This window comes from Ciconia boyciana, chromosome 28 (genome assembly GCF_034638445.1).
Source record: "Ciconia boyciana chromosome 28, ASM3463844v1, whole genome shotgun sequence".
Classification (NCBI taxonomy): Eukaryota; Metazoa; Chordata; class Aves; order Ciconiiformes; family Ciconiidae; genus Ciconia; species Ciconia boyciana.
In genome coordinates, this window is record NC_132961.1 from 627,855 (window position 1) to 652,173 (window position 24,319).

Genomic DNA, 24,319 nt, shown 5'->3' on the forward strand with positions numbered 1-24,319 from the left:
AGGTCGAGGGAGGTGATTCTCCCCTTCTACTGTGCTCTGGTGAGACCCCACCTGCAATACTGCGTCCAGCTCTGGAGTCCTCAGCACAGGAAAGATGCGGACCTGTTAGATCGGGTCTAGAGGAGGCCACGGAAATGGTCAGAGGGATGGAACACCTCTCCTATGGAGAAAGGCTCAGAGAGTTGGGGTTGTTCATCCTGGAGAAGAGAAGGCCCTGGGGAGACCTTATTGCAGCCCTTCAATATATAAAGGGGGCTTCTAAGAAAGACAGGGAGAGACTTTTTACCAAGTCCTGTAGTGACAATGGGCAACAGTTTTAAACTGAAAGAGTGTAAATTTAGATTGGACATAAAGAAGAAATGTTTTATGATGAAGGTGGTGAGAAACTGGAACAGGTGGCCCAGAGAAGTTGTGGATGCCCCATCATTGGTAGTGTTCAAGGTCAGGTCGAATGGGGCTTTGAGAACCTGATCTAGTGGAAGATGTCCCTGCCCATGGCTGAAGGATTGGACCAGATGATCTTTAAAGGTTCCTTCCAACACAAACCATTCTATGAATCTATATTAGAAGTGTTCAAAGTCTGGTTGCACGGGGCTTTGAGCAACCTGATCTAGTGGAAGATGTTCTTGCCCACAAAAGGGGGTTGGACTAGGTGGTCTTTAAAGGTCCCTTCCAACCCAAACCCTGCAGCCAGGCATCACGCCCAGGGTTTTGTCCCCCTGGTAAAATGGCAGCGCCCGGCCACATCAATCCCTTTTTTACTCAATGCTACCAATGCCCAAATACTGGCCCTGCCCTGCTCCTCCCTGGAGGCACACGGGATGCTGCAGGTGGGCAGTGGTCCAGGGATGCAGGCAGGGGATGGTCCAGGGATGTGGGGGTTCCCTGCAACCACGCATCCAGCTATTTCCCTCTCCACAAAAACAGGCAACTCCAGCTCAGCTGACCTGCGGCTAGTGAATGGGCCACACCATTGTGCCGGGAGAGTGGAGGTGCTCAACGCCGGGCAGTGGGGGACTATCTGTGACAACAGCTGGGACCTGAACGATGCAGCAGTGGTGTGCAGACAGCTGGGCTGTGGCAGGGCCATGGCAGCCCCCGGCAGGGCTCGCTTCGGGCAGGGGACGGGGCACATCTGGCTGGATGACGTGGCCTGCACTGGGAGCGAGGGCACTCTTGCCCAGTGCCGAGCCCGTCCCTGGGGGCAGAGTAACTGCCACCACGGAGAAGATGCCAGCGTGGTGTGCTTAGGTATGTCCTGATCCTGCAACATGGGGTGTCCTAGGGGGCCAGGGGGAGTCCATCCTGCATCTTGCTGCCTCCGGGGTGATGCTGCAGCGGGACGGTCAAGCCCTTCCTGGGGTGGGGTGTCCTTTTGCCCCAGCCCTGGCCATTGCCACCGGCATAGTGTGTGTCTCCAACCCACTGTGACATTTCTATGGTGCTTCCAGATGCTGGCGCAACCAACACATCGACTGTCCGGCTTGTGGCCGGCCCGCATCGCTGCACCGGGAGGGTGGAGGTCTTTCACAACCAACAATGGGGGACGGTCTGCGATGACCAGTGGGACCTGAACGACGCAGTAGTGGTGTGCAGACAGCTGGGCTGCGGCAGGGCCATGGCAGCCCCTGGCGGGGCTCACTTTGGGCAGGGGACAGGGCGCATCTGGCTGGATGACGTGGCCTGCACTGGGAGTGAGGGCACCCTTGCCCAGTGCCGAGCCCGTCCCTGGGGGCAGAGTAACTGCCACCACGGAGAGGATGCCAGCGTGGTGTGCTTAGGTACGTCCTGATCCTGTAACATGGGGTGTCCTGGGGAGCCAGGGGGGGTCCATCCTGCATCTTGCTGCCTCCGGCGTGATGCTGCAGCGGGATGGTCAAGCCCTTCCTGGGGTGGGGGGTCCTTTTGCCCCAGCCCCAGCCATTGCCACCGGCACCATGTGTGTCCCCAACCCACTGTGACATTTTTACAGTGCTCCAAGATGCCGCCACAACTAACACGACTGTCCGGCTTGTGGATGGCCCGCATCGCTGTGCCGGGAGGGTGGAGGTCTTTCACAACCAGCAATGGGGGACGGTCTGCGATGACCAGTGGGACCTGAGCGACGCAGCGGTGGTCTGCCGGCAGCTGGGCTGTGGGGCAGCCGTCACAGCCCCAGAAGTGGGTTCCTTTGGGAGGGGGCTAGATCCCATCTGGCTGGACAGGGTCGCCTGCACTGGGAAGGAGACCTCCCTCATGGAGTGTCGTGCCAGGCCCTGGGGAATCCACAGCTGCACCCATGAAGAGGATGCCGGCGTGGTCTGCTCAGGTGATGCTCATTCCTGCGGGGTCCTAAAAGCACAGCTTGGAGCTGCACCCCCCCACCCCCCAAAAAAAAAAACCCTTTTCCTCTTCAACCTGAGCCCAGGACCATTGGCTGCAGGAAGGAGATTTCAAGGGCATGGGGCTTGTCCCCTTGGCAGATGGTGTTGCCCCCACCAGTAGCCCACACCCCAGTAGCCCATGGAGCTGCCCCAATCCAACCACCCTTGGCACAGCTGAGCAGGGAAGGGGGGAAAAAAGACGTTGACGCCCGGTTTGGGATGCAGGCTGCACCAAGACTCTGCTGGATCCCAGCGAGGCTCCAAGAAAGGGGATTTATTTCTCCCCTTCCCCATCAGGGACCGAGCTGGGAGGCCAAACACAGGTGTCTGGTGGTGCTTATGAAGCCCCAAGGGCTATGCCTGCCTGCACGTCTCTGCAGGCAGGGCTCAGGCCAGCATCTGTCCTCCCGTCCCACCATGCCTGGGCATCTGCCCTAGGTTTGCACCCCAGCCACTGCCACCAGAAAGTCCCCCATGGACACACGGTCCTCTTGTCCTCAACACTGCATTCCCTGCTTCTCTGCCCGCAGACCTGCCCAGGGCAGAGGTGGCAGAGGTCCGCCTGGCAGAAGGACCGAACCGCTGCATCGGGAGGGTGGAGGTGCGCTACGCCGGGCAGTGGGGGACGGTCTGTGATGACGGCTGGGATCTGAATGATGCAGCAGTGGTGTGCAGGCAGCTGGGCTGCGGCAGGGCCATGGCAGCCCCCAGCCAGGCTCACTTCGGGCAGGGGAAGGGGAGCATCTGGCTGGATGACATGAGCTGCACCGGGAGTGAGGACAACCTCGCCCACTGCCAAGCCCGTCCCTGGGGACAGAGTAACTGCCACCATGGAGAAGATGCCGGTGTGGTGTGCTCAGGTACCTCCCATCCTGCAATACAGGGCATCTGGGGGACAGGACAGGACAGAAGGGTCTATCCTGTGTCTGGCTGCCTCTCTGGCAATGCTAGCCTTGGAAGGACATTTTCTTTGGGGAGGGGGACTGGCAAAGGGTTGTAGCATCTTTTTGGCCAGGCTTGTCCCCAACCCAGCAACAGGTTCCCACCCTGTTCATAACCATGATCTCACTGAAACCTTCACACCCCCACCCCATGGCACTAAGGAAGCCAAGCCCTGTCTCGAGGGGACCACCTGACCCCAAATCCTCAGCCTGTTCTCCACTGCCTGGTCCACATGCTTGCATGGAGGTCATACCACCATTTTAGAGTATGAAGGTGCAACTGAAGTCCATCCCTACAGCCACGCTCCTCTGGAAGGGTTGGGGAAGGTTGCATCCCTTGCTGTGGGGGACCACAACAACTCTATTTGCACCCTGGCATGGGGATTATTTTTTTTTGGTGAGGTGATGGGTGCCTTGTTCTCCTTTCCTAACCAGATTTCTCCTGGCAGATGCCAACGTCACAGAGGAGGTGCAGGTCCGCTTGGCCGATGGCCCAAACCGCTGTGCCGGGAGAGTGGAGGTGCTTCACAACCAGCAGTGGGGGACCATCTGCGATGACAACTGGGATTTGAAAGAGGCCAAGGTGGTGTGCCGGCAGCTGGGCTGCGGGACAGCCGTGTCAGCCCCAGGCCAAGCTCACTTCGGGCAAGGGTTGGATCCCATCTGGCTGGATGACGTGGAGTGCACCAGCATGGAGACCACCTTCTCCCAGTGCAGCCTTAGCAGCTGGGGCATCCATAACTGCAACCATGAGGAAGATGCAGGAGTTGTGTGCTCAGGTGGTCCCCAGGGGGAATGCTCAGATGCCCCAAAAAAGGGTTTTATCTGGGACTGGGAGGCTGGCAGCACTGGTGGGACATCAGTGATGGGAATTACCTTGCAAGGGACCTGGGGGTGGAATGGTGCAGCAGGTACAGGTGGCACATGGCACACATGCCCATCCTTGCATGCATGTGCCCCTTGCACGCCCTTCTCCGTCTGCCTGCTGGGTCGGAGGGGCCGTCTCACCCCCTTTGCTCCCTCTTGCAGGAACAAGCCCCTTGCAGCTGCGGGTGAAAGATGGCCCCGGTCCCTGCGCAGGGCAGGTGGAGGTGCTGTACAACACCACCTGGCACGGGGTGTGCAGCAACACCTGGAGCTTGCTGGAAGCCGGAGTGGTCTGCAGGCAGCTGGGCTGTGGGCCAGCCCAGTCGGTGCCTGTTGGACCCCAGCTCAGGCAGGGGAGCGGCCCTGCCTTGCTGGAGGGCCTGAGCTGCCGGGGGACCGAGTCATTGCTCCTGGAGTGCCAGCAGAGAGAGATAGGGCTGGGGCCGTGTAGGCAGGGCTGGGCAGCCGGCGTGGTGTGCACAAAGCCAAAAGGTGAGCGCCGGGATTCTCCGTGTCTGTGCTGGGGGGGGGGGGGGGGGGCGGGGAGGAAGGTCCCAAGGCAAGAAGAAAGGGGAAAAGGTGGCACATGTTCATCCCGGAAAGCTCTTGAGGACCTTTCCTGGGGAATGCACCTTGTTTTCCATCACCCTTGGGAGCACTGGAGATGCTTTCCTCACCCCAAAACGCACTAATCCCTCCCATTTCTTATTGGAGCCCAAATTTCCTTATCCCCTCCCAAACCCTCTGGGCTCCCTCCAGGACCAGCCCCCGTTCCTCACATAGGTTGTGGTAGAGCTGGGACAACTTTGAAGGATGGAGGAGGGTCAGAAATAGGCCTACGTGAGATGTAGCATCCCAAATCCAAAGCAGGACAACACACCAGAGAGCTGATGCAGGTTTTAAGAGCAGGAACATGGAAGGTCACTCTAACCCTCCCATCCCATCGTCCACCCAAGGGAAATGGGTCTTCATGTGAAGCCTAATTAAGGAAAGCCCATCTCCACCACCAGCTGAGCTGCTGGGGGCAGTCAGGCCATGTTCGGTGTTAGGTTTTCTTGCACACTGTTATTGGTCTTGGCTGGAAATGGGATCCCAAGTTTGCTCTACCCCCCAATCCCAGGTGCTTCACCATCCTGCTCGGTGCTGATAGCGCTGCTGGCCCTGCTGATGCTGCTGAGTGGGGTCCTGCTGTGGCTCAACCTGAAGAGGAGGTGCATAGCAGCAGTCCAGGCTGGAGGTGACAGTCCCATCCCTGTGTGTCCCACCCCCCAACTCACAGTCCCCGCTCCAGCCACCCCAAAACACAGGGGGACACAGAGACGGGGGTCAGCTCAGCTCAGCCAGAGCCCAGTGACAGCCCGGTGTCCCCTCCATCTCACAGCCCACCGGCACCCTGGAGACCAGAGTACTTCAGCAACGCCCTTCCAGCCCGGGAGGGCCATCTACCTCCCCACCAAGGCAGAAGCCCCTGAGGATACCAACACCGAGATGACAGAGCTCATGAAGGAAGATGCTGCCCTGTGATGCCAGCCCCTCCCAAGCTCATGCCCCAGGGGGTCGCACCGGGCTCCCACTGCACCCCCTTTTCCCTAATCTGCTTTCCTGAAGACTGCAATGCAGGAGCTGACGGGCAGGACATTTCAAAACCAGCTGGTACCAATGACTTGTATCAGGAGCACCAAAATAGCTGGTCAATTGGGGTCTCCCAGTCTGGTAACATTTATTTAACCCATCTCAGCACCCTCCGGGCAGCCCCCGCAGCTCAGGAGGAGCCCGATGAACCTGGTGGCCAACGCAAGGCTGAGCTAAAGGAGCAGAAGGAAGGATGCAAATGAATTAAAAGGGGGTCCCCAACCCTCCAGGCATGACAGCTGTGAGTGCCAGTGGGGGGGGACATGAGCTGCTTTTGTGCTCCTATGCCACAGCTCCCCCCAGAACTTGGATGGAGGCAAGTCCCCCTATTTCTTGACTATCCCAGGTGCCAGAGCTGCAAAGCACTTTACCCCATAACCCCAAATACTCAGCCATCCTCCCTGAATACATTTTGGGGTGGCCAGAGAGCCCCATTTTCCTTGCTCCATGCCCCCAATCTGTGACCATCGCTTGGGGACCCAACCATGGCAGTCCTCTCTGCTGAGGTTCATGGGGACACAAACGTGCTCTTGCCTGTTAGCTCGCAGTTCTCTGCTGGCACTCCATGCCCAAAAGCATCCCAGTGCAGAGGGACCCCACTCTCAGCCTTGCCCCAGGGTCTGTCAGGCTTGCAAACTGAGGGCTGTGCCCCCAAAGCAGCAGGGATGATAGGAGGGAGGCCAGGAGACCCAACGAGCAGAGGTCCCAACAGCAGGAGATGGCGTCTGCCAAGGCAACTTATGCATTCCTTGCCAGAAGGAAACACAGGTACATTTGTGCCCAGTCCTCTCTGTACTTTCCCCAGGGATGAAGGACATCCCAAAACTGGGAAAGGCATGGAACCAAAGGTTTCTCCATGTTTCTCCTTTTTCCTGTGACACTTCAGTAGGGCTGAAGAGCAAGGTCCCAACATTAGGAGCAAAATCAGAGTCAGGGCTGCTTGGGGTCCATCACATTCAGAAAAAAACTCAAAGCCCTCCATGCGAGCCCCCCTGCTCCTCACCCCAGGTGAAGCTGTCCCCTAGATCCTGCTTGAGAAACTCCGGGAAGTCACCAGGTGCTGGAGGAAACCTCTCAAGGTGGATCAGAAAAGCTGGGCATCACCAGCATGAGATCACCCCCCAGGCCATGGCTGAGAGGGGAGCTGGGGGACTGCAGGACATCCAAGCAGCACAAAACCTGAAATAATTTCCTCCAGCAGTGAGGCCATCCCTTTCCTGCCAGCTACAAAGCTGCTGTTGGCCATAAGGTCATTGCTTGGTGACCTTATCAATTGCTTGGTGACCACATTGCTTGGTGATCACGCAACGCATGATCCCAGCACATGAGAAAAGCCTCAATTCCAAGATGGGCATCTCTGGGAGCAGCCACCCTTGGGCTTGAACCACCGGAGATGGTCCTCTCCCCCCATCTGAAATGCAGGAGATCAGGAAGATAAACCTCCTTTTGGCCTCCAGGATGCCAAAGGCTGGAGATGCCACAGGGCAGGATGCTCATCAAAGGTTGGGGCTTGTCCAACTTCAAGAACACACAGAGTCTAACTACTACCTACCTAGTGCCACCTGAGATGCCTTCAATCACCCCAGACACTCATAAGGGGGGCTGGCATATAGGACATACGGTCTATAAGAGATGCAAGCACTCCTGGAAGAGGAGCTGAAGGCCAACTGGGTACCCCAGATCATCTCTGATGGCCTCAGCAGTGGAATGCAACCCCAGATCTCCACCAACCATTTGGAGCACTTGATTACACAGGCAACATACATCATTGGAGGTGCCTTCAGGTGTGTGACACCCACAGAAGCAAAAATGTGACATGGAAGAGACCTGGAGTGACATAAATGACACTACATAGGCAGCCACCTCCTGCCACCAGCACCATCAGGTGTCCTCCAAATCCCATGTCCCCAAGTTTTTCCTCCTTTATGAGAATCCCCCCCTCTGCTCAGGACCATGAGTTAAAGGAGAGGGCGAGTTTGGGGGGGGATATGGCTTAAGGGAAGCTGCCTCTGCTCTGGAGTTGGGGTGAAGGGGGCCCCACCACTACAAACACACATCATGTAGGTGCTTCATTGCCAATACACCACCTCCAGCGTCTCACCGTGCCTTAAAGGGTGAAGGACCACCATCACCACAGACAGTCTGTTCCCAGGGCTGCAGGTGCAACCTCCCTTCCCCGGAGACACACGGACACAGCAGATCCCAGGATGGGAACCTGTTGAGATGTGTCCACCACCAGCTGGCTACAGAGGACAGATGTTCAGGGACAGGCTCAACCCTGAAGCCAAATCACAACCTCACAACCCACAGCTGGGAACAGCATTTGGAAGAGGCCAGAGCTGCGCCAGAGTTGTCTCAAGGGCTGAAATGGGAGGAAGCTGGGAAGCTGTGGGCCAGGGGAAAAGACCAACATTACCAGGAGGCCCACAACCATCCTTGCAGGGGGATCCACCAGCCCAAATCCCAAATACATCTTGCTGGCCCATCTTGCACCCAACTTCTGCAGGGTACAGGCTTGGTGACACTGTGTGAGATCCGCCTCACACCCAGGATTTGGTGGGTCTCTCCTTACCATGTCTGCCAGCAACATGTGCCAGGTGACCTCCCACTCATGTCTGAAGGACACTGGGAGAAAGTACTGGGTGAGAAGGAGGCAAGACCACCAAGGATTGTACCAGCACTAAAAGCCCATGTCAAGACCCATCTGGACGCGGCCGTGAGCTAGAGGCAATGAGACAGAGCTGTCATTAAATAACCATCCTGTAGTTAGTGTGCAGTGCCGAGGAGCGCGCACATCCCACCCCCCCGTTCCCAGTGCTACAGGGACTGTATGAAAAGGGGGGCACGGGGTGGGACCCGGGATCTCCAGAAGTCCGAGGGACAGCACAAGGGCACCAGCACAGGCAAGGACAGGGCTCCTGTCTTGCCCTCGTGAGCAAAGGTCCATGTGCCACCCTCTGCCCAGCAGCCATCAGCCAAGGAGGGGACAAATCCAGGCTCCGGCAGCAGCACGGGGGTAGCTCTGGGAAGCGAGAGAGGAGGAGGATGATGATGCAGAGGGCTGGCTGTGTCTCGCTTGCCCGTACCCCATCCAGGTTCCTGCCTGGACAGTCCCAGGAGAGGTTGGAGAAGGACTTACAGCGCCAGGTGTTGCTTGCTGAGGCTCCCAAAGTGGATGGCAGCAGCGTGTTCCCCCTTTTTTCTGCTCCCTACCAGCCCCACCAGTGCCCTGGGGCAGAAAAAAAGGGGGTGATTAACCAGGTCATTAGCAGCAGCGTGAGATATGGACGGGACACTTGAACCCCAAAAGGCTCCAAGGGGAAAGGGAGGTGCCTGCTCCTCACTCTTCCCCATAATCCTTTCCGCTGCCCGTACCGTCATCGTATCGCCCTCCCAAAATACAAGCCGGTCTGTCCCCTTTTGCAGTAACAGCGTGCCCCAGCTCCCTGGGAGCCTCCAGCCCAGGCTGAGCCACACTCACTGGGATGACTGGGGTGAGGGTCTTGGGGTGACTTAAGGGGCATCTCAGCCCTCCTCCCTGCACAAGGGCAAAGAAGAGGGCTCCTGCCTGCCCGCTGGCAGTGTGCCACAAGCCACAGCATGCCACGAGCTGCAGCATGCCTACCAGGAGCTTGCAGCCACCCTGGCCCATGAGCTCAGGGAGGGTCCCGCTGGGATCACCCTCCATGGAGGGAGGAGGAGAGCACGGCACAGGTCCGGGTTTGGCAAAGGGCTAGAGCTCAGAAGAAGCACCGCAGCTTTGTAGGGTCCACGCTGGTCCTCGAGCGCATGTACGGGGTCCCCCAGCCTGGGGCTCATCTGCTGTCGGTGGCAGCATGCCTATGGCCGCTGCGGCCTGGCAACACCGTGGCTGTGCTCGCCGCACTGGGGCTCAACCGTCGCGGTGCACGCGCTGGTGCTGCAGCAGGTTGGAAGGGTGAGCGAAGCCCTTGTCGCAGACACTGCATTTGTAGGGGGTTTCGCCCGTGTGTACCTTCTCGTGCACGGCTAGGTAGGCCAGGTCCTTGAAGAACTTGTGGCAGAAGCTGCACTTGTAGGGCCGCTCCTGGCTGTGCACGCGGTGGTGCTGGAGGAGCAAGGAGGGCCGGGCGAAGGCCTTCCCGCATACCTCGCACTTGTAAGGGCGTTCCCCTGTGTGCGCCCGCTCGTGGATCACCAGGTAGGATGACTGCTTGAAGGCTTTCCCACAGGTTTTGCAGACGAAGGGGCGTTCACCAGTGTGCACCCGCTCGTGGGAAGAGAGGGCGTTGGACTGCTTGAAGCCCTTGCCGCAGAGCGGGCAGACGAAGGGGCGATCACCCGTGTGCACTCGCTCATGCACCTTGAGGCTGTGCCCATAGGTGAACTTCTTACCGCAGACCCCACAGACGTGGGGTTTGTCATCGCAGTGCTGGCGCTGGTGGAGAAGGAGGGCGTTGGAGGTGGGGAAGTCCTTCCCGCAGTCGGCGCACTTGAAGGGCTTCTCGGCGCAGTGGGTGAGTGCATGGCGCTGCAGCTCGTAGGGGGTCTTGAAGCTCTTGGCGCAACGGGGGCAGCGGAAGGGACGCTCACCACTGTGGATGCGCCGGTGCTCTTGGAGGTTGGAGGAACGCTTGAAGCGCTTGCCACAGAGCTCGCAGCGGAAGGGTCGTTCCTCCGTGTGGACCAGCCGGTGGCTTTTGAAGTCCGAGTGGCGCTTGAAGGAGGCCTGGCAGAGGTCACAGCGAAAGGGACGCTCCTCGTTGTGTACCACCTCGTGGCTGAAGAGCTCCCAGGCCCGCTTGAAGGCCTTCTCACAGACACCGCACTGGAAGGGCTTCTCGTCCACAATCACCTCGCGGATCTCCAGTTCGCCAACGCCACCTGCTCCCCGCTTTGGGTGGGCTGGCAGCCCCACTGCAACCTCCTCCAGCTCACCCACCGCGCTCCCCAGCACCAGCTTGGCGGTGGAGTAGATGCCACGCTCATCGATCAGCTGTACAAAGTCCGGCTTGGGACGGGTATCGTCAGAAAGGGGCAGCTCAGGGGAGCAGGACCGAGACCGCCTCTCCTCCTCTTCTTCCTCACTGCTCCGTGGCACCTCCTCCAGCCCGTTCTCCATCTCCCTCTGTCTGAAGTCACCTGTCCGGCTCCAGATCAACCGCAGCCTCTTACCCCGGGAGGGTCCTGGCTCTTCGGTGCTCTCCCCCAGTCCCGGGGATGCAGAGGGCCGGCTTGTCTCAGGCTTCAGACACAGTCGGTGCTTCCGCCGGCACAGCCGCAGCTCCCCCGGCGCCTGGCGGCATGGGGAAGCCCCCTCATCCTCACCAGTCTTCTGGCAGGGCCTGCCTGCAGCCCGAGGGGCGAGAGAGCCCTGCCCACGGCAGCACCGACCCAAGCGGTGTGGAGAAGCTTGCCCCAGCCGCTCCAGGGAGCCTTCCCTCAGTTCTTCTCTCAGCTGCACCCCGGCCGCATCATCCTCCTGAGCCTCCTCCTGTTCTTCTTCACCTTCAGGACCATCTCCTTCGGAAAGTAGGGAGACCCTCCGGGAAAAGGGGAGCTCGCAGGCCGGAGGACCCGGCTGCCCTTCCATGGCAGCCCCTGCAAAAATGAGAAAGGAGAGAGCGTGAGAGGGACAAGAGGCTGGGGGCAAGACTGTGAGGGAGGGGGTTGAAGACAAAGACATGGGTGGCCGCAGCACAGACTGAGGTCAGAGAGAGATACAGATCTCTCTCTCGGGGGGGGGGGGGGGGGGCAGGGAAGAGGGAGAAGGAGGCAGGAGAAGAGGGAAAAAGGACAAGGAGCAGGAGAAAGGAGGCAGAAGGGAGCGGGAGAAAGGAGGCAGAAGGGAGCGGGAGAAAGGAGGCAGAGAGACAGACACCAAAGAGTCTGTAAAACCTGGCCTCACCAATCCCCTGTCGGGGGATCAAGGTGGCGGGCAGTCCTAGTGCCAGAGAAACGGCCCAGATCAGCACTTAAAAGACTTTTTACCCATGAGCCTGTCACTAGCACCCAAAACTAGCTGCTATTCATAGCGGGGAGTGGTTCGCTTCCTCGCAGGGCCTGCTCATAGTTACCTGGTCAGAGCAACAACTGAGGGACTGGCCTCAACTGTTTCCCCAGCCGTCAAGGGCCGTACTGGCTGGCCAGCAGCTTCCAGGCAGGGTTTGAAAAGCTCCTCAGAGGGTGCTTGGTCTCACCAGGTGCCTGCATGACCCCTCGCCCATGACAAGGAGCTGTCAGCCCTGCCTCGGGCACAGGCACAAAGGGATTCAGCCCCCATCTCCTGGGGATTCAACAGCACAACTCAGCTCCAGAGCATATTCTGGTCGTTTCTCAGATCACCTTCTCAGCAAATGCTCCTGTCTTAGGCCGCTGTTTTTCCAGGCTCCATCCAAGCCCACTGACACCTCCGGAGCCTGTTCAGCGGTTGCGCAGCTCGACAAGAGATGCCAGGCTCCGATGTCCACCTCGGAGATCCCCTGCACTGGATTCGCTGTCCCCATTCAGGACACCACGCATGGATTGGTTTAGCCAAGGGAGGGGAAGAAGGCTAAAGCGCGATCCGTCTCCCAAAACCCCATGTGAAATCGCACCCCGCAAGGGCCTGATGCACAGGCAAGAATGATCAGCTAAAATAAGGAGCTCTTCATTGCAAACAGCTAAATTCAGGTGGTTCAGTCTTGCCTTCGATGTCCAGAAACATCCCAGTGAGGCAGTGGGGTGGAGGGGAGGTCAGGAGCAGCAGATGCTTTAAGAGCCTCCAAGCACCACGTTGCACAGAGGAGAGTACTCCCACCGACCTGGTGCCAACATAGCGAGAAAGCTGCCGCAAAGCCAGATGTAAAACTGTCCTAGAGGTGCCCGAGAAGGGAATCCCCAGGGCATGAGCAGGGAAACAGCTGCCAGAGAATAAAAAGCAGAAGAAAAGAAAGGTACAGGCTGGGGAGGCAGCATGCCAAAGCCTCCCAAGGACTGATAAGTGCTGGAGACCTGCCAGCACAGTTGGACCCCCAAGAACCGACAAACTCTGGGCACAAAGACACCTCTGAGTCTGCCTGAGGCCACCGGCCCGCACTGGCATCTGTGACAGCGTGCAATTTGGTGTAACTCAGTGGCTGCTATGAACAGATGGGAGTTCGTGGGATTACAGCCAGCCAGCGACGCGGCGGGGTCTTTCCAAAGGATTTTCCTAGCCCCACCCAGCACCTGGATGTCAATGAGAGCCCACCGCAGCTGCAGATGCAACTTCAACCAGACAACTGCAAGGGAAGGCAACAGGGTGAGCTACAAGTGAACGAGCTAAACACTATTAATAACCACTTTGATCCCATTCAAGCTTAATAAGTAAAAGGTGCTCCAAGAAACACTGCTCCTCACTTGTGCCTTCCACCTCCGGCCAGGTCTTGAGGTGCAGAGAAGGGAATTCACAGCCAAAGCGAGAGGGTTTCCAGGCGCAATTTCATCTCAGTGGCACGGAGTGAGTACCGTCAACCCAAAGGGTTGCAGAATCCTTTAAATAGACTTTTTTTTTTTTTCACATCACAAAAGAAACACCAACCCCTGATGGACAGCAAAAGGGTTTTACTGTCTCTGCTGGTGCTGTGTCGGGTGCCTGGAGTGTTATCAGAGAAAGCTCTAGGATAAAGCCTGCCTTGGCACTTGCCATGTGGGCTACATGGCAGTAATGGAGAGGAGATGTTTGTTCTAGAGGGAGCAAGAAACAGGGGACACCCCAAAAAAGCAAAGCCAAGGAATCCCATGTTGAAAAGGGAAGAGATGAAGGTGACGGTTGAATATATTACAAAAAGGGTGAAGGGGACAGCAAGTTGAATAAATGAGAGTGCTAGAAGTAGAAAAAGCCAATAAAAAACCCCAAACCAGCAGAAATCCTTATTTAGCCAGAGACGAACGCTTTTGTCCCCTGCTGAGGCAGGCACTCACAAGACACTCCCGTTACTGGTTAAACAGCCCAGCCCTGAGTCTTTACTGCACAAGTAATGCTGGAAGCGGAGAAGAGGGCTCAGGATTACCCTCTCCCAGGGCACGCTCGCCTTTCTGGGATGGATTTGACCATTTCTCACCTGGAGGCTGTGGTCTTCCCTTTGGGTTGAGACATCAGGGTGACACTGGGCAAGGGGATCAGAAAGCCCCCACCAAGCAGAGGGAAGAATGAACCTGCTGTCTCAGGTCCCCCTGCTCTCAAATCCAGGTGTTAAAAGAGGGAATCGCCTGCGTGGGCGGAAAGGGACAGCACAGAGCAGGCTGGGAGCGGGACACAGCTCACAGGGGACATGGAGGAGACTCACACAAGCAGGTGGTGAGGAGCCCCATGCCTGGCCTTTCGTTGGAAACACGCTTCCCCCAGCTCTGAAAAAGTCAAATATTAGGGCTGCCTTTGCTCCCATCCAGACATCCAGCACGTTCTGGCTGAGTCGCCACCATGAATTCAGGCAGGTTGATAAATTCAGTGTTTTCTGGCACTGTGTGATGGGAACAGTGACGTCATCGAGGGGTTTTAGGGTTACCCTACCTGCCGCAGTGCTGGGTACGGATACGTGGAAGACCCCCCCACCACAGTGGGGGCATGTTAATTGGGAGAGGAGTGGAGCTAGACACTACACTTACTGAGGGCTAGGAGGGATCCACCACCACCAGTTGGTTTAAACTGAGGGGTCTGCTCTTGGAGAAGGGATCGAAGTATACGGGCAGCACCTGCAGACCTCGCAAGCCAGAGGAAAAGAAAGGGGTGAAGCAAGAAAAGCACAAGGGTGGCAAGGCGACGTATTTGGGGGAAAAACCAGCAAGCATCTGCCGCAGCAGAGCTTCTACATGCCCAAGCAGAGAAGATTTGGGGGGTTCAGCCCAAGACAGGCAACCACAAGGGTCCCAAAAAAGCTTACGTGCTCCTAAAACGCAGCAGGAGAGGTATTCCCCGGGTGGGCAGCGCCACGGCCAAGCCGAAGCCCGATGAAAACGGCTTGGGTGAAGACAGGGCAATGGCAAGTTGCCATTTCGGAGAGAGTCACGGGACTGATCGAGGCGACCAGTCCTACCCGCAGAGCAAGAGCTGGGGGTATCAAGCGCAGCTGCAAAGGAATTTCTGCCTGCAGGCTCTAAATAAAAGCAAGAAAATATGTCAGGAAGGGAAAAAGAATAATTTCAGTGGAGGGCCAGGGCCGGTGTGGGAGCGAAGAGGCAGTGAACAGCACCGGAGGATTTCGCAGCAGCGGAAAAGGCTCCAACCGCAGCCGCGTAGGAGCTGCTGGGCCAAAAATATACAATTTTTTTCGCCCCCCAGCAGCATCAGCAACGCCCCCACCCCACCCAGCATCCCCAGTGCCTGTGGGATGGCCAGGACCCACCCCCCCAGCCCAGCCCCTCACCCCTTTTCCACCCCCTGGAACACCCCAGATAGTCCAGTAGGGCCCAGTTTTCCCACAGTATCAACAAGGATCCTGCCTGCATATCCTGATATCATCCCCCCAATAACACCACAAGCCCTCCCAGCATGTCCCAGTCTCTCCTGGTATCACCCAGACACTCCCATCACATCCCGCTCCCAAAACCTATTACAACCAGAACATCCCAGCCCCAGTCCCCCCCTCGTATCAAACAGACCCTCTCATCTCACTGCTTCCCCCTCCATTACAACCAGAGCACCCCAGTATTAACATGGGCCCTCCCATCTCACTGCCCCCTCTGCAACAGTAAAACCAGACCCACCCAGTATGCTCCAATCTCCCCAGTATCAACCACACTCTCACATCTCATCCCCAATCCCCATTACAACCAGATCCCCCCGTATGTCCCAACCCCACCCCCAGTATAACCAGACCTCATGTCACTGCCCTCCCCTTCATTGTTACAAGCAGACCCCCCCAGCACACCCCAATCCCTCCCAGTATCAACTAGACCCTCTCATCTCATTGCCCTCTCCCCACACCATTACAGCCAGACCCTCCCAGTATGCCCTAATCCCTCCCAGTATCGACCAGACCCTCTCATCTGATTGACCTCCCTTTCCCCCATCCCAACCAGACCACCCCAGTATATCCCAGTCCCCCCCAGCATCAACCAGACTCTCATCTCATCCCTTCCCCCATTACAACCAGACTCCACCAATATGCTCAATCCCTCCCAGTATCAACCAGACCCTCTCATCTCATTGCCCTCCCGCCTACCATTACAAGCACACCCTCCCAGTATGTCCCAGTCCCCCCACTATCAACCAGACCCTCTCATCTCACTGCTCTCCCCCCGTCCCTGTTACAACCAGATCCCTCCAGCACGTCCCAGTCTTCCCAGTATCAGCCAGAGTCTCTCATCTCATCCCCCACTCTCATTAAAACCAGACCTCCCCAGCATTTCCTAGCTCCCCCCAGTATCAACCAGACCCTTTCATCTCACTGCCCTCCTCCCGCCATTACAACCAGACCCTCCCAGTACGCGCCAGTCCCCCCCCGTATCAACATGAGCCCTCCCATCTCATCCCTCCCCTACTCCATCACAACCAGCCCCCAGCGCGCCCCAGTCCCCCCAGTATCAACCAGACCCTCCCCGCTATCACCGCCGACCCCCAGCCATTCCCCAACGCCGCCCCCCCGCTACCACAAGCCCCTCGCCCCCCACCGGCCTCCCCCGCCCCAGCCCAGTATCGCGGTGGATCCTCCCAGCCCGACCGCTTCCCGGGGGATGCCGCGGCCCGTTCCCCCCTCCCCCAGTACTGCCGACTCTGTCCCCCCGGCTCGGGCTCACCGGGCCCCACCGCCGCCCCTCACCCCCGGCCGGTGCCGCAGTCCAACACCTCCCCCGGAGCCGCTTCCGGCTGCGCGCGCGCGCTGCGCGGCGACGCCACTTCCGGGGGCGGGGCGGTGGCGGCCGTGGAGGAATCGCGCATGCGCGCGGCGCGGAGCCGAGCGGCGGTGGGTGGTGCATGCGCGGGGGGGGGAGGGGCCGCGGCGTTAAGGGAGGGGATGCGCGCATGCGCGGGGCTGTAGCGTGGAGACTGGGGGGAGGCGCGGGTGCGTGTGGGGACACGCGTGTGCAATGCAGGGGCGTGCTTGGAGCACGTGTGTGGGCATGGGGACACGCGTGTGCAATGCAGGGGCGTGCTTGGAGCACGTGTGTGGGTATGGGGACACGCGTGTGCAATGCAGGGGCGTGCTTGGAGCACGTGTGTGGGCATGGGGACACGCGTGTGCAATGCAGGGGCGTGCTTGGAGCACGTGTGTGGGCATGGGGACACGCGTGTGCAATGCAGGGGCGTGCTTGGAGCACGTGTGTGGGCATGGGGACACGCGTGTGCAATGCAGGGGCGTGCTTGGAGCACGTGTGTGGGCATGGGGACACGCGTGTGCACGTGGGGACATGCGTGTGCAATACAAGGACGTACCTGGAGCACATGTGTGTGCATAGAGACCCGTGTGTGCATGTGGGGACGTGCCTGTGCAATGCAGGGACATGCCTGGAGCACATGTGTAGGCACGGGAACACGTGTGTGTGTATGGCAGGTACGAGCCTGGAGCACGTGTGTGCATGTGGGGACATGCTTGTTACATGCTTGAACACTTGTGGGTGCATGCAGGAACACATGTTTGCATGTGGGGACACGTGTGCAGGGCAGAGATGTGCTTGGAGTGCGTGTGTGTATGGAGACGTGCATTTGCATGTGGGGCATGTGTGTACATGGCAAGCTTATGCCTGGAGTGTGTGTGTTTTTGCATGTGGGGACACACGTGTGCACATGGGGACAAATGTGTGTGGCAGGGACATGCCTGGAGCACTTGTGGGTGTGCATGTGAGGGCATTTGTGCAGTGCAGGGACATGCCTGCAGCATGTGTGCATGTGGGGACATGCGTGTGCAATGCAGCAACACACCTGGAGTACACGTGTGCACATGTGGAGACGTGTGTGCATAGCAGGGACACAGCTGGAGCACATGCATGTGTATGGGGACACGTGTGCATTGCAGGGGCACACCTGGAGCATGTGTGTGTGTGCATGTGGAGACACATGTGCATGGCAGGGACATGCCTGGAGCATGTGTGTGCAGGTCAAGCCCCTCACCTTGCAACCCAGTGCTGGCCAGGGCACACCAGGCTGCTCCCTTGCTGCTCCCATCCTCAGGGCAGGAGGAGTAGGATCTCTCCTGGTAGATGAACGGGAGGACACATGGAACAGGGTCAGATCCTGGGAATGAAACAGAGAGAGAGATGAAGTAGAATCATAGAATAATCAAAGAGTTTGGGTTGGAAGGAACCTTTGAAGGTCATCTAGTCCAACCCACCCCCCCCCACCTACCCACTGCAATGAGCAGGGACATCTTCAACTAGATCAGGTTGCTCAACGCCCCATCCAACCTGACCTTGAATGTTTCCAGGGATGGGGCATCTACCACCTCTTTGGGCAACCTGTACCAGTGCCTCGCCACCCTCATTGCAAAAGGGAGGTGCATAACCCTGCTGCATCCAGCCCCAGGACCCGAAGGGTTCGTGTTGTTGGGTCATCACCCTGCTAACCAAAGTGATTGTTTGGGGTTCACTACAGGGAAGCTCTGAGATGTTCCTATCACCCAACCCTACCTCCACCTGCCAAAGTGCAAGAGGACTCAAGAAAAAACAGTAACACAATCACCATCAGCCCATAGGCAAACGTTTTCAAAGAGCTCAAATGCTTGCCCTTGGTTTGAAAGGGCTGTAAGTGATTCAAAGGACCCATGGATGATGCAGCTCTTTGACTTGAGTTTGCCAAGAGGCAAAGCAAACAAGGAGATACAAAGCTACTTGGAGCTGCACCAAGCAGAGAAATAAAAGAAATGCAGGAGCTGGTTGAAAAGCCACACCGTATTTCAAAAAAAAAAAAAAAAAAAAGGAAAAAAAGACAAAACAAGGTTGCAAATAACCACAGTTGGAGGAGGTGAAGGAGGTCTTTGGAGGTGCAATCAACGCAGACGAGCAATGTCTCCATGTGTCCCCAGGCTGCTTGGACCATCTCGTACTGCAACTCAATCTGCTGCCTGCTTGGGATCCCAGGAAGGACTTGGCTTGAGGCAACTGGTGGAGGTTGAGGCACGATGACATGGTGACATGGACCTCTTTGAGGCACATCCCAACGGAGGACCATCATGCTAACCAGCCTGGAGGGCTGCATCTATAAGCACCCTTTAGGGACCTAAAAGTTGCCAGATTCCCTCTATGTTCAGTGGGGAAGGGCAGGGAATCACGTCCCCAAGGGACCTGATGCTCCTCATAATCCCATCTGGACGTGTTGCTGCTCCCCATCATCTATGAGCACCAGTGGGTGCCTCCAGAGAAGACCCAGAGCTTGACTGATCCTGAAACAAACCACCTTTTGCCATCTCTATCTTTGATTAACCATTCACCGCCTACCCAGAGTGTCTAACCAGCGCATCCCATCCAGGTGAGATCTGAAAAAACACTGTTCCAAACAGATATTGATATTTTTGCTGCTTTATTTATTTATTTCGAATTTTCCATCCAACCAGGGACAATGTCCTGTTGGATCTGCAGCAGCGGGGGAATTGCATGGGCTCCTGGAAGGTGTGATGCATTTGATTTCTGTCCTACTTTAGCACAAATAGGTTTTCTTTAATGAGATTTCACTCCTCTATTACTACTTTAATTAATTTTAAAGTGGTAACTTTAATTAACTAATTTTAATTCATTCTAAAGTGCTGTGGATTCCAGTTTGGGTAAGATTGGGATTTCTTTCTAAAACCTTAGTGCTGAAGAAATTAATTTATTATATTCATACCTCATCACTATGTTTTAAAAGGCTAGCATGCATTCATTCATTCTTAGCTTTTAAATATTATTTAACTGCTATTAATTCTGACATGACGAGTTTGATTTGTAATTGTTGCATGTTAATATTTTTAATACTTGACAATCTTTATAATTACAGGCTTTTCGTTAAAGTTTAACTTAAATGCCATGGCTGCAGTTTAAAATCCTTTCTTTCCTTTTTTTTTTCCTTTTTTTCCCCCCAGTAGCATGGATGGGATTTTAATAAGAAAACTTTAAAATATCTAAAACTTAATATATTCATTTTTGGTTTTCTCTATATCTTAACTAACCAAACACTGCTTATAATGTTTTAATGCCTTTTAATATGATGATATACATATTTCTAAAATACAGATGATGCCATTTTTTAACTAACAATTCATCCACAGCAAGGTGTTTACAAACATATTTGTTATCTAATTTTTAGTAATTATTTAGGCTAGTATACTTACTTTTTGGAGGTAGGCAAGCCTACAGTTATTTATTAACTGTTGATTGTAAAACACCAGGTAGATTTCTTTTAGGTCTGTTCTGAAAAGTGTAGATACCCGCTCGGATTGCAAATAAAAAAAAAATATTTGGTAATACTTTGAGGTTTTCCCTGTTGTTTTTAGTTTTGCTTAACTTATTTCTTAACTCAAAGCAAGGAAGGTGATGGGTTAATTTATTTCCCACTTCCACTGTTAACCTACTACAGGGGTGGGTTAACATTCCTCTTTGAAGTGTTTAAACATTTCTTAATCCCATTTTCTCTCCTGTTTGCTTGGAAAACAAAGCAGGATCCAAAGGGAAATTGCTGGTTTAGTTGGTTGTCTTAAAAAAACAACTGTCTCAAACACTCTGCACACAGCCCATGAACTTATTTTTCAGTCTACTTTTATCAGCATATCGTGTTCCATAAAATTTTCAAAATAGCAGTCCTTTTGCGAGAAAGCGGAATACTTGTTGCATTCCTAGGGGAACATTTAGAGAATGCTTTTAATTTTACAGATGACTGCATGGCTGCCCTATTTACAAGAAGCATTGGTTGCTTCTAGTTAATGGCATTAAACATCCCTGTCCTTGGATCTACAGCAGACCATATAGTGCCTCAATGGAGGGAGAACTTCTGTTCCTCTCCCTGTAGTGCAATCATTAAGGTTTTTAATGAAAAAGAAGATCTGGCCCATCCCTTATTGCTGTAGCAGCATCTCTGCCTTTCCTGGAAAGACTTTTTTTTTTAATGAGCCATTTTAATAATCCATTTTTTAATGGATTTGTTAAATTTACTGGGACTTACTGCGAAATTTTCTGGGAAAGGATCTTCAGCTCAGGGAAATCGTTTAATAGTGTATTTGGAGGAAAAGGGAGAGGGTTAGGTGGGAATTCAAAGGGGCATGGGAAAAAAGTGGGGTTCTTGCAGTGGGGTTGGAGTTCAGGGCAAGGGACACAGGACACCAGCTTCCCACCGCACCGTGCTCCCAAAAGTACCGACACTGGTGTGCTCCCCGCATCCCAGCCCACCCACCCTGTCCTCAGGAAAGGGGTGCCCGCTGGACTTTGGATCTTGTTAATCATTGCTCCAGAATGGTGGCAAAAGGGCAGGAAACTTTTCCCTCCTTTTTTTATTCTCCTTCCAGCTCCTGGCACCTCCGAGGACCTGTAGCTCCTGGAGCAGAGCAAAGCTGGGTTTTGTGTACCAGACAGGGAAGTTCTACCTCCTCTCCCCCTGGCTGGCCAGAGAACCTGCATCAATGGCTGCTTGACACTCCTCCAAGCTGTGAGGGCAGGTAAACATGTGGAGCAGCAAGGGGAGGGAGATGGGAAGTTGGTCCATCAGCAGGAATTTAGTCCTAGAGCTCCTTAAATGCCCTATGAGCCAGCAGTCCCCCATCCACACAACCTACTGTTGGGGTAAGGTCCCCATGAGGAAGGACTGGAGAGTATCTGGGCTCCTGTTGGGGATGCGCTATTGGGGGAAGAGGTTTCTTGGCTTGGAGTCAGCACCCTTACCCCGTCTCTCTCCCTCCCCTTCATAGTGACGCAGAGCTGCAGCATTTCATCCCCATCCCCACCCAGGCGCGATGCCGGTCCACTATGTGACGTACGAAGGCGTTAAGTTCCCTCCTGCCTACAACTCTGAGCACAGCTTGAGTTTCGCCCACAATGAGTTCCTGGTGCGGGACGATGACATCTTCAACGTCACCTACCCCAAGTCTGGTATGAGGGGTGGACAGCAGGGCTGGCCAAGGGTGGAGAGGGGCAGGAGAGCAGTGAGGGCTTTGGAAACATCTCCAGGTATTGTTTAGAGAGTGAATCCTCCCTTGTGGTGGACAACAGGAATGTTTGGGGGGGAGTTACTGCAGTGGCTGTGCATCGGCAGGGCAGCACCATCTCTTGGCAGGGCACAGACTCGGTGTTGAGGGTGCTGCTGACCAAGGAGCTGTGGTACAGTGAGGTCCTCCCATCCCGACCCTTCGGGCAAGGTCCCCTGCCCTGCATCTCTGCTTTCCTTGGCAGGCACCGTGTGGATGACCGAGATCCTGAGCCTCATTCGCAGCCACGGCTGCCCCAGCTGGAACCGAACCGTCCTCAATTCTGACCGCATGCCCTGGTTCTCAACCCGTCTGGGTCTGGAGTCAGCCCTCAGCTACCCTCCGCCTCGCCTGCTGACCTGCCACCTCCCCAGGCACATCTTCCCCAAGTCCTTCTCCCATTCCAGTGCCAAGGTGGGACGGGCACCCATGCAGAGATTCAAGGGGGACAGGGGGGCTGGGAAGACCATCGCCCAGGATCTGGGGAACCTTGGAGTGAGGGGCGTTGGGTGAAGACCTTGATGTTGGCCTAGGAGAGTGGCGGGTGTCCTCCATGCCCTCCAGATGGAAATATGCAGATCCTTATCTCACATCCTTCCCCTCTTGGATATTTTGGGAAGTCTCCAATGGCTCTAGGGGACTTGTGTGTTCATGGAGACCCCTGCCCAAGGTCTGCATGATGGAGTCTAGCACAGAGTTGGTCCTTGTGTGGCAGACCCCTCCATTTTCAGATCTACCCCAGTGCCAGGGCCTGCAGCTCCCCTTCCTCTACCAGGAGTGTATCACTCCTGTACACACTTTACTCCAGGTTATTTACACCCTACGGGATCCTCGAGATGTTGTCGTCTCCTACTACTACTTCTCCAAGATGTGCAACAGCTATGAGGATCCCACGTCCTTCGAGCAGTTCCTGAGGGACTTCCTGAATGGAGACTGTGAGTGTGGTTTGGGGCTTACTCAGGGCACAGAGGTGGGTGGGTGGGTGGTGTCTCCCATTGCCTCTGGCTCAAGGGTCTTTTGCTATTGTCCACTGATGATGGCTGTGAGGGCAAGCTTCCCACAGGAGAGAGGTGAATGGCTCGGGAGGAAAGCAAAGCAATTCTGGAGAGACACAGGCCCACAAAGCCCTCTTGTGCTTCGAAGCAGTTGGAAAGTAGATTTCCCTGCCTTCTCCTGCAGAGTTCAGATATCTTCTTGGCCAAGAAGCCAAGATATCGTCTTGGCCAAGAAACCCTGTAAAGCCCTGTCAGGACCTTACCCATGAGCCTTGCACACCTCTAGCCTCAACCTCTTCCCATCGTGGAGGCGGCTGGAGAGAGCCCATTGCTCAGCTGCAATTGCAGTTGAACCTCCCAGTCCCACCTGCTCCTTGGACACCGTTGCTCTGACCTGCATCATGGCTGCTCTGCTCCCAACCTTGTGTGAATCCTCCTCAGCCTTACACATCCGCTGCCTTGCCCTGCCCTACTGCCTTTTGCCTCCCATCAGTGCCCCATGGCTCCTGGTTCGAACATGTCCGAGGCTGGATGGAGATGAAGGACACGGAGAATTTCTTCTTCATCACCTATGAAGAGCTGAAGCAGGTAGACACCTAGGCAGACCCTCTAGCTCCAAACATGCTGGTGTGTCACACACCGCTTGGTGGTAACAGGCTCCATCTGTCCCTCCAGGACCTGCACAGCAGTGTGAGACGTCTCTGCGAGTTCCTGGGGCAGGATTTGGATGACGATGCCATCTCCTCGGTGGTGCAAAATGCCTCCTTCACAGCCATGCGGGGGAACCCAATGTGCAGCTCCGTCCTGCTCCCTGCAGACATCATGGACCAGACGAAGGGCCAGTTCCTGAGGAAGGGTGAGCGAGAGGGACCCCATCACGACACCTCAGGGAGACCCGCCCCCCCACCATTAGGTGTCCTCCCCCATGAGGACAGCCAGAGCGAGGGTGTCTTGGAGAGCCGCATCACAGTGCATTTGGGTCTGAAGAACGGGGTGCATAGAATCATAGAATCATAGGCTAGAATCCTGGAATAGTTTGGGTTGGACGGGACCTTTAAAGGTCATCTAGTCCAACCCTCCTGCAATGAGCAGGAACATCTTCAACTAGATCAGGTTGCTCAGAGCCCCATCCAACCTGACCTTGAATGTTTCCAGGGATGGGGATGGTCTCTCATTTTGGACAACCCCCTTGGGATGGTAGCTGGACCCAAGAGCTGAGCCTCTCCCCTTGTGCCTACAGAGCAGAGAGGAGGGCTGCATGCTGGGGTGGGCTCTGAGCCAGAAATGCTTCTTCCTCAGGCATCTGCGGGGACTGGGAGAACCACTTCACAGTGGCGCAGAGCGAGACCTTCGACAGGATCTACCAGGACAGGATGCAGGGCCTGAACATGACCTTTCCTTGGGACAGGCATTAGTATTTGTCCCTATCTGAAGCCAGC

General features: G+C 55.8%; 4 protein-coding genes across 4 annotated transcripts in view; 3 read left to right on the plus strand and 1 right to left on the minus strand.

The window, feature by feature from the left end:
- LOC140644627 (scavenger receptor cysteine-rich domain-containing protein DMBT1-like) overlaps nt 1-1,792 on the plus strand; it is a 45,341-nt gene extending 43,549 nt beyond the window's left edge. The window contains exons 26-27 of the mRNA XM_072847646.1: nt 928-1,251; nt 1,452-1,792. Of these exons, the coding sequence (XP_072703747.1) occupies nt 928-1,251; nt 1,452-1,792 (665 nt within the window). The remainder of the gene's footprint in view (nt 1-927; nt 1,252-1,451) is intronic.
- An 80-nt stretch (nt 1,793-1,872) lies between these two features.
- LOC140644628 (scavenger receptor cysteine-rich domain-containing group B protein-like) lies at nt 1,873-5,695 on the plus strand. The gene is made up of 6 exons (XM_072847647.1): nt 1,873-2,308; nt 2,894-3,247; nt 3,754-4,083; nt 4,334-4,663; nt 5,292-5,408; nt 5,553-5,695. Exons 1-6 carry the CDS (start codon nt 1,873-1,875, stop codon nt 5,693-5,695), a joined length of 1,710 nt encoding a protein of 569 aa, XP_072703748.1.
- LOC140644607 (uncharacterized) lies at nt 5,134-16,619 on the minus strand. Its single transcript, XM_072847621.1, has 2 exons — nt 16,564-16,619; nt 5,134-11,383 (listed from the first exon to the last, which is right to left on the minus strand). The coding sequence occupies exon 2, from the start codon at nt 11,373-11,375 to the stop codon at nt 9,696-9,698; it is 1,680 nt and encodes a 559-aa protein (XP_072703722.1). The 5' UTR covers nt 11,376-11,383; nt 16,564-16,619; the 3' UTR covers nt 5,134-9,695.
- Nucleotides 16,620-20,967: 4,348 nt separating this feature from the next.
- LOC140644629 (sulfotransferase 2B1-like) lies at nt 20,968-24,319 on the plus strand. Its single transcript, XM_072847648.1, has 7 exons — nt 20,968-20,978; nt 21,618-21,790; nt 22,091-22,299; nt 22,694-22,820; nt 23,374-23,468; nt 23,556-23,736; nt 24,180-24,319. The coding sequence occupies exons 1-7, from the start codon at nt 20,968-20,970 to the stop codon at nt 24,293-24,295; spliced, it is 912 nt and encodes a 303-aa protein (XP_072703749.1). The 3' UTR covers nt 24,296-24,319.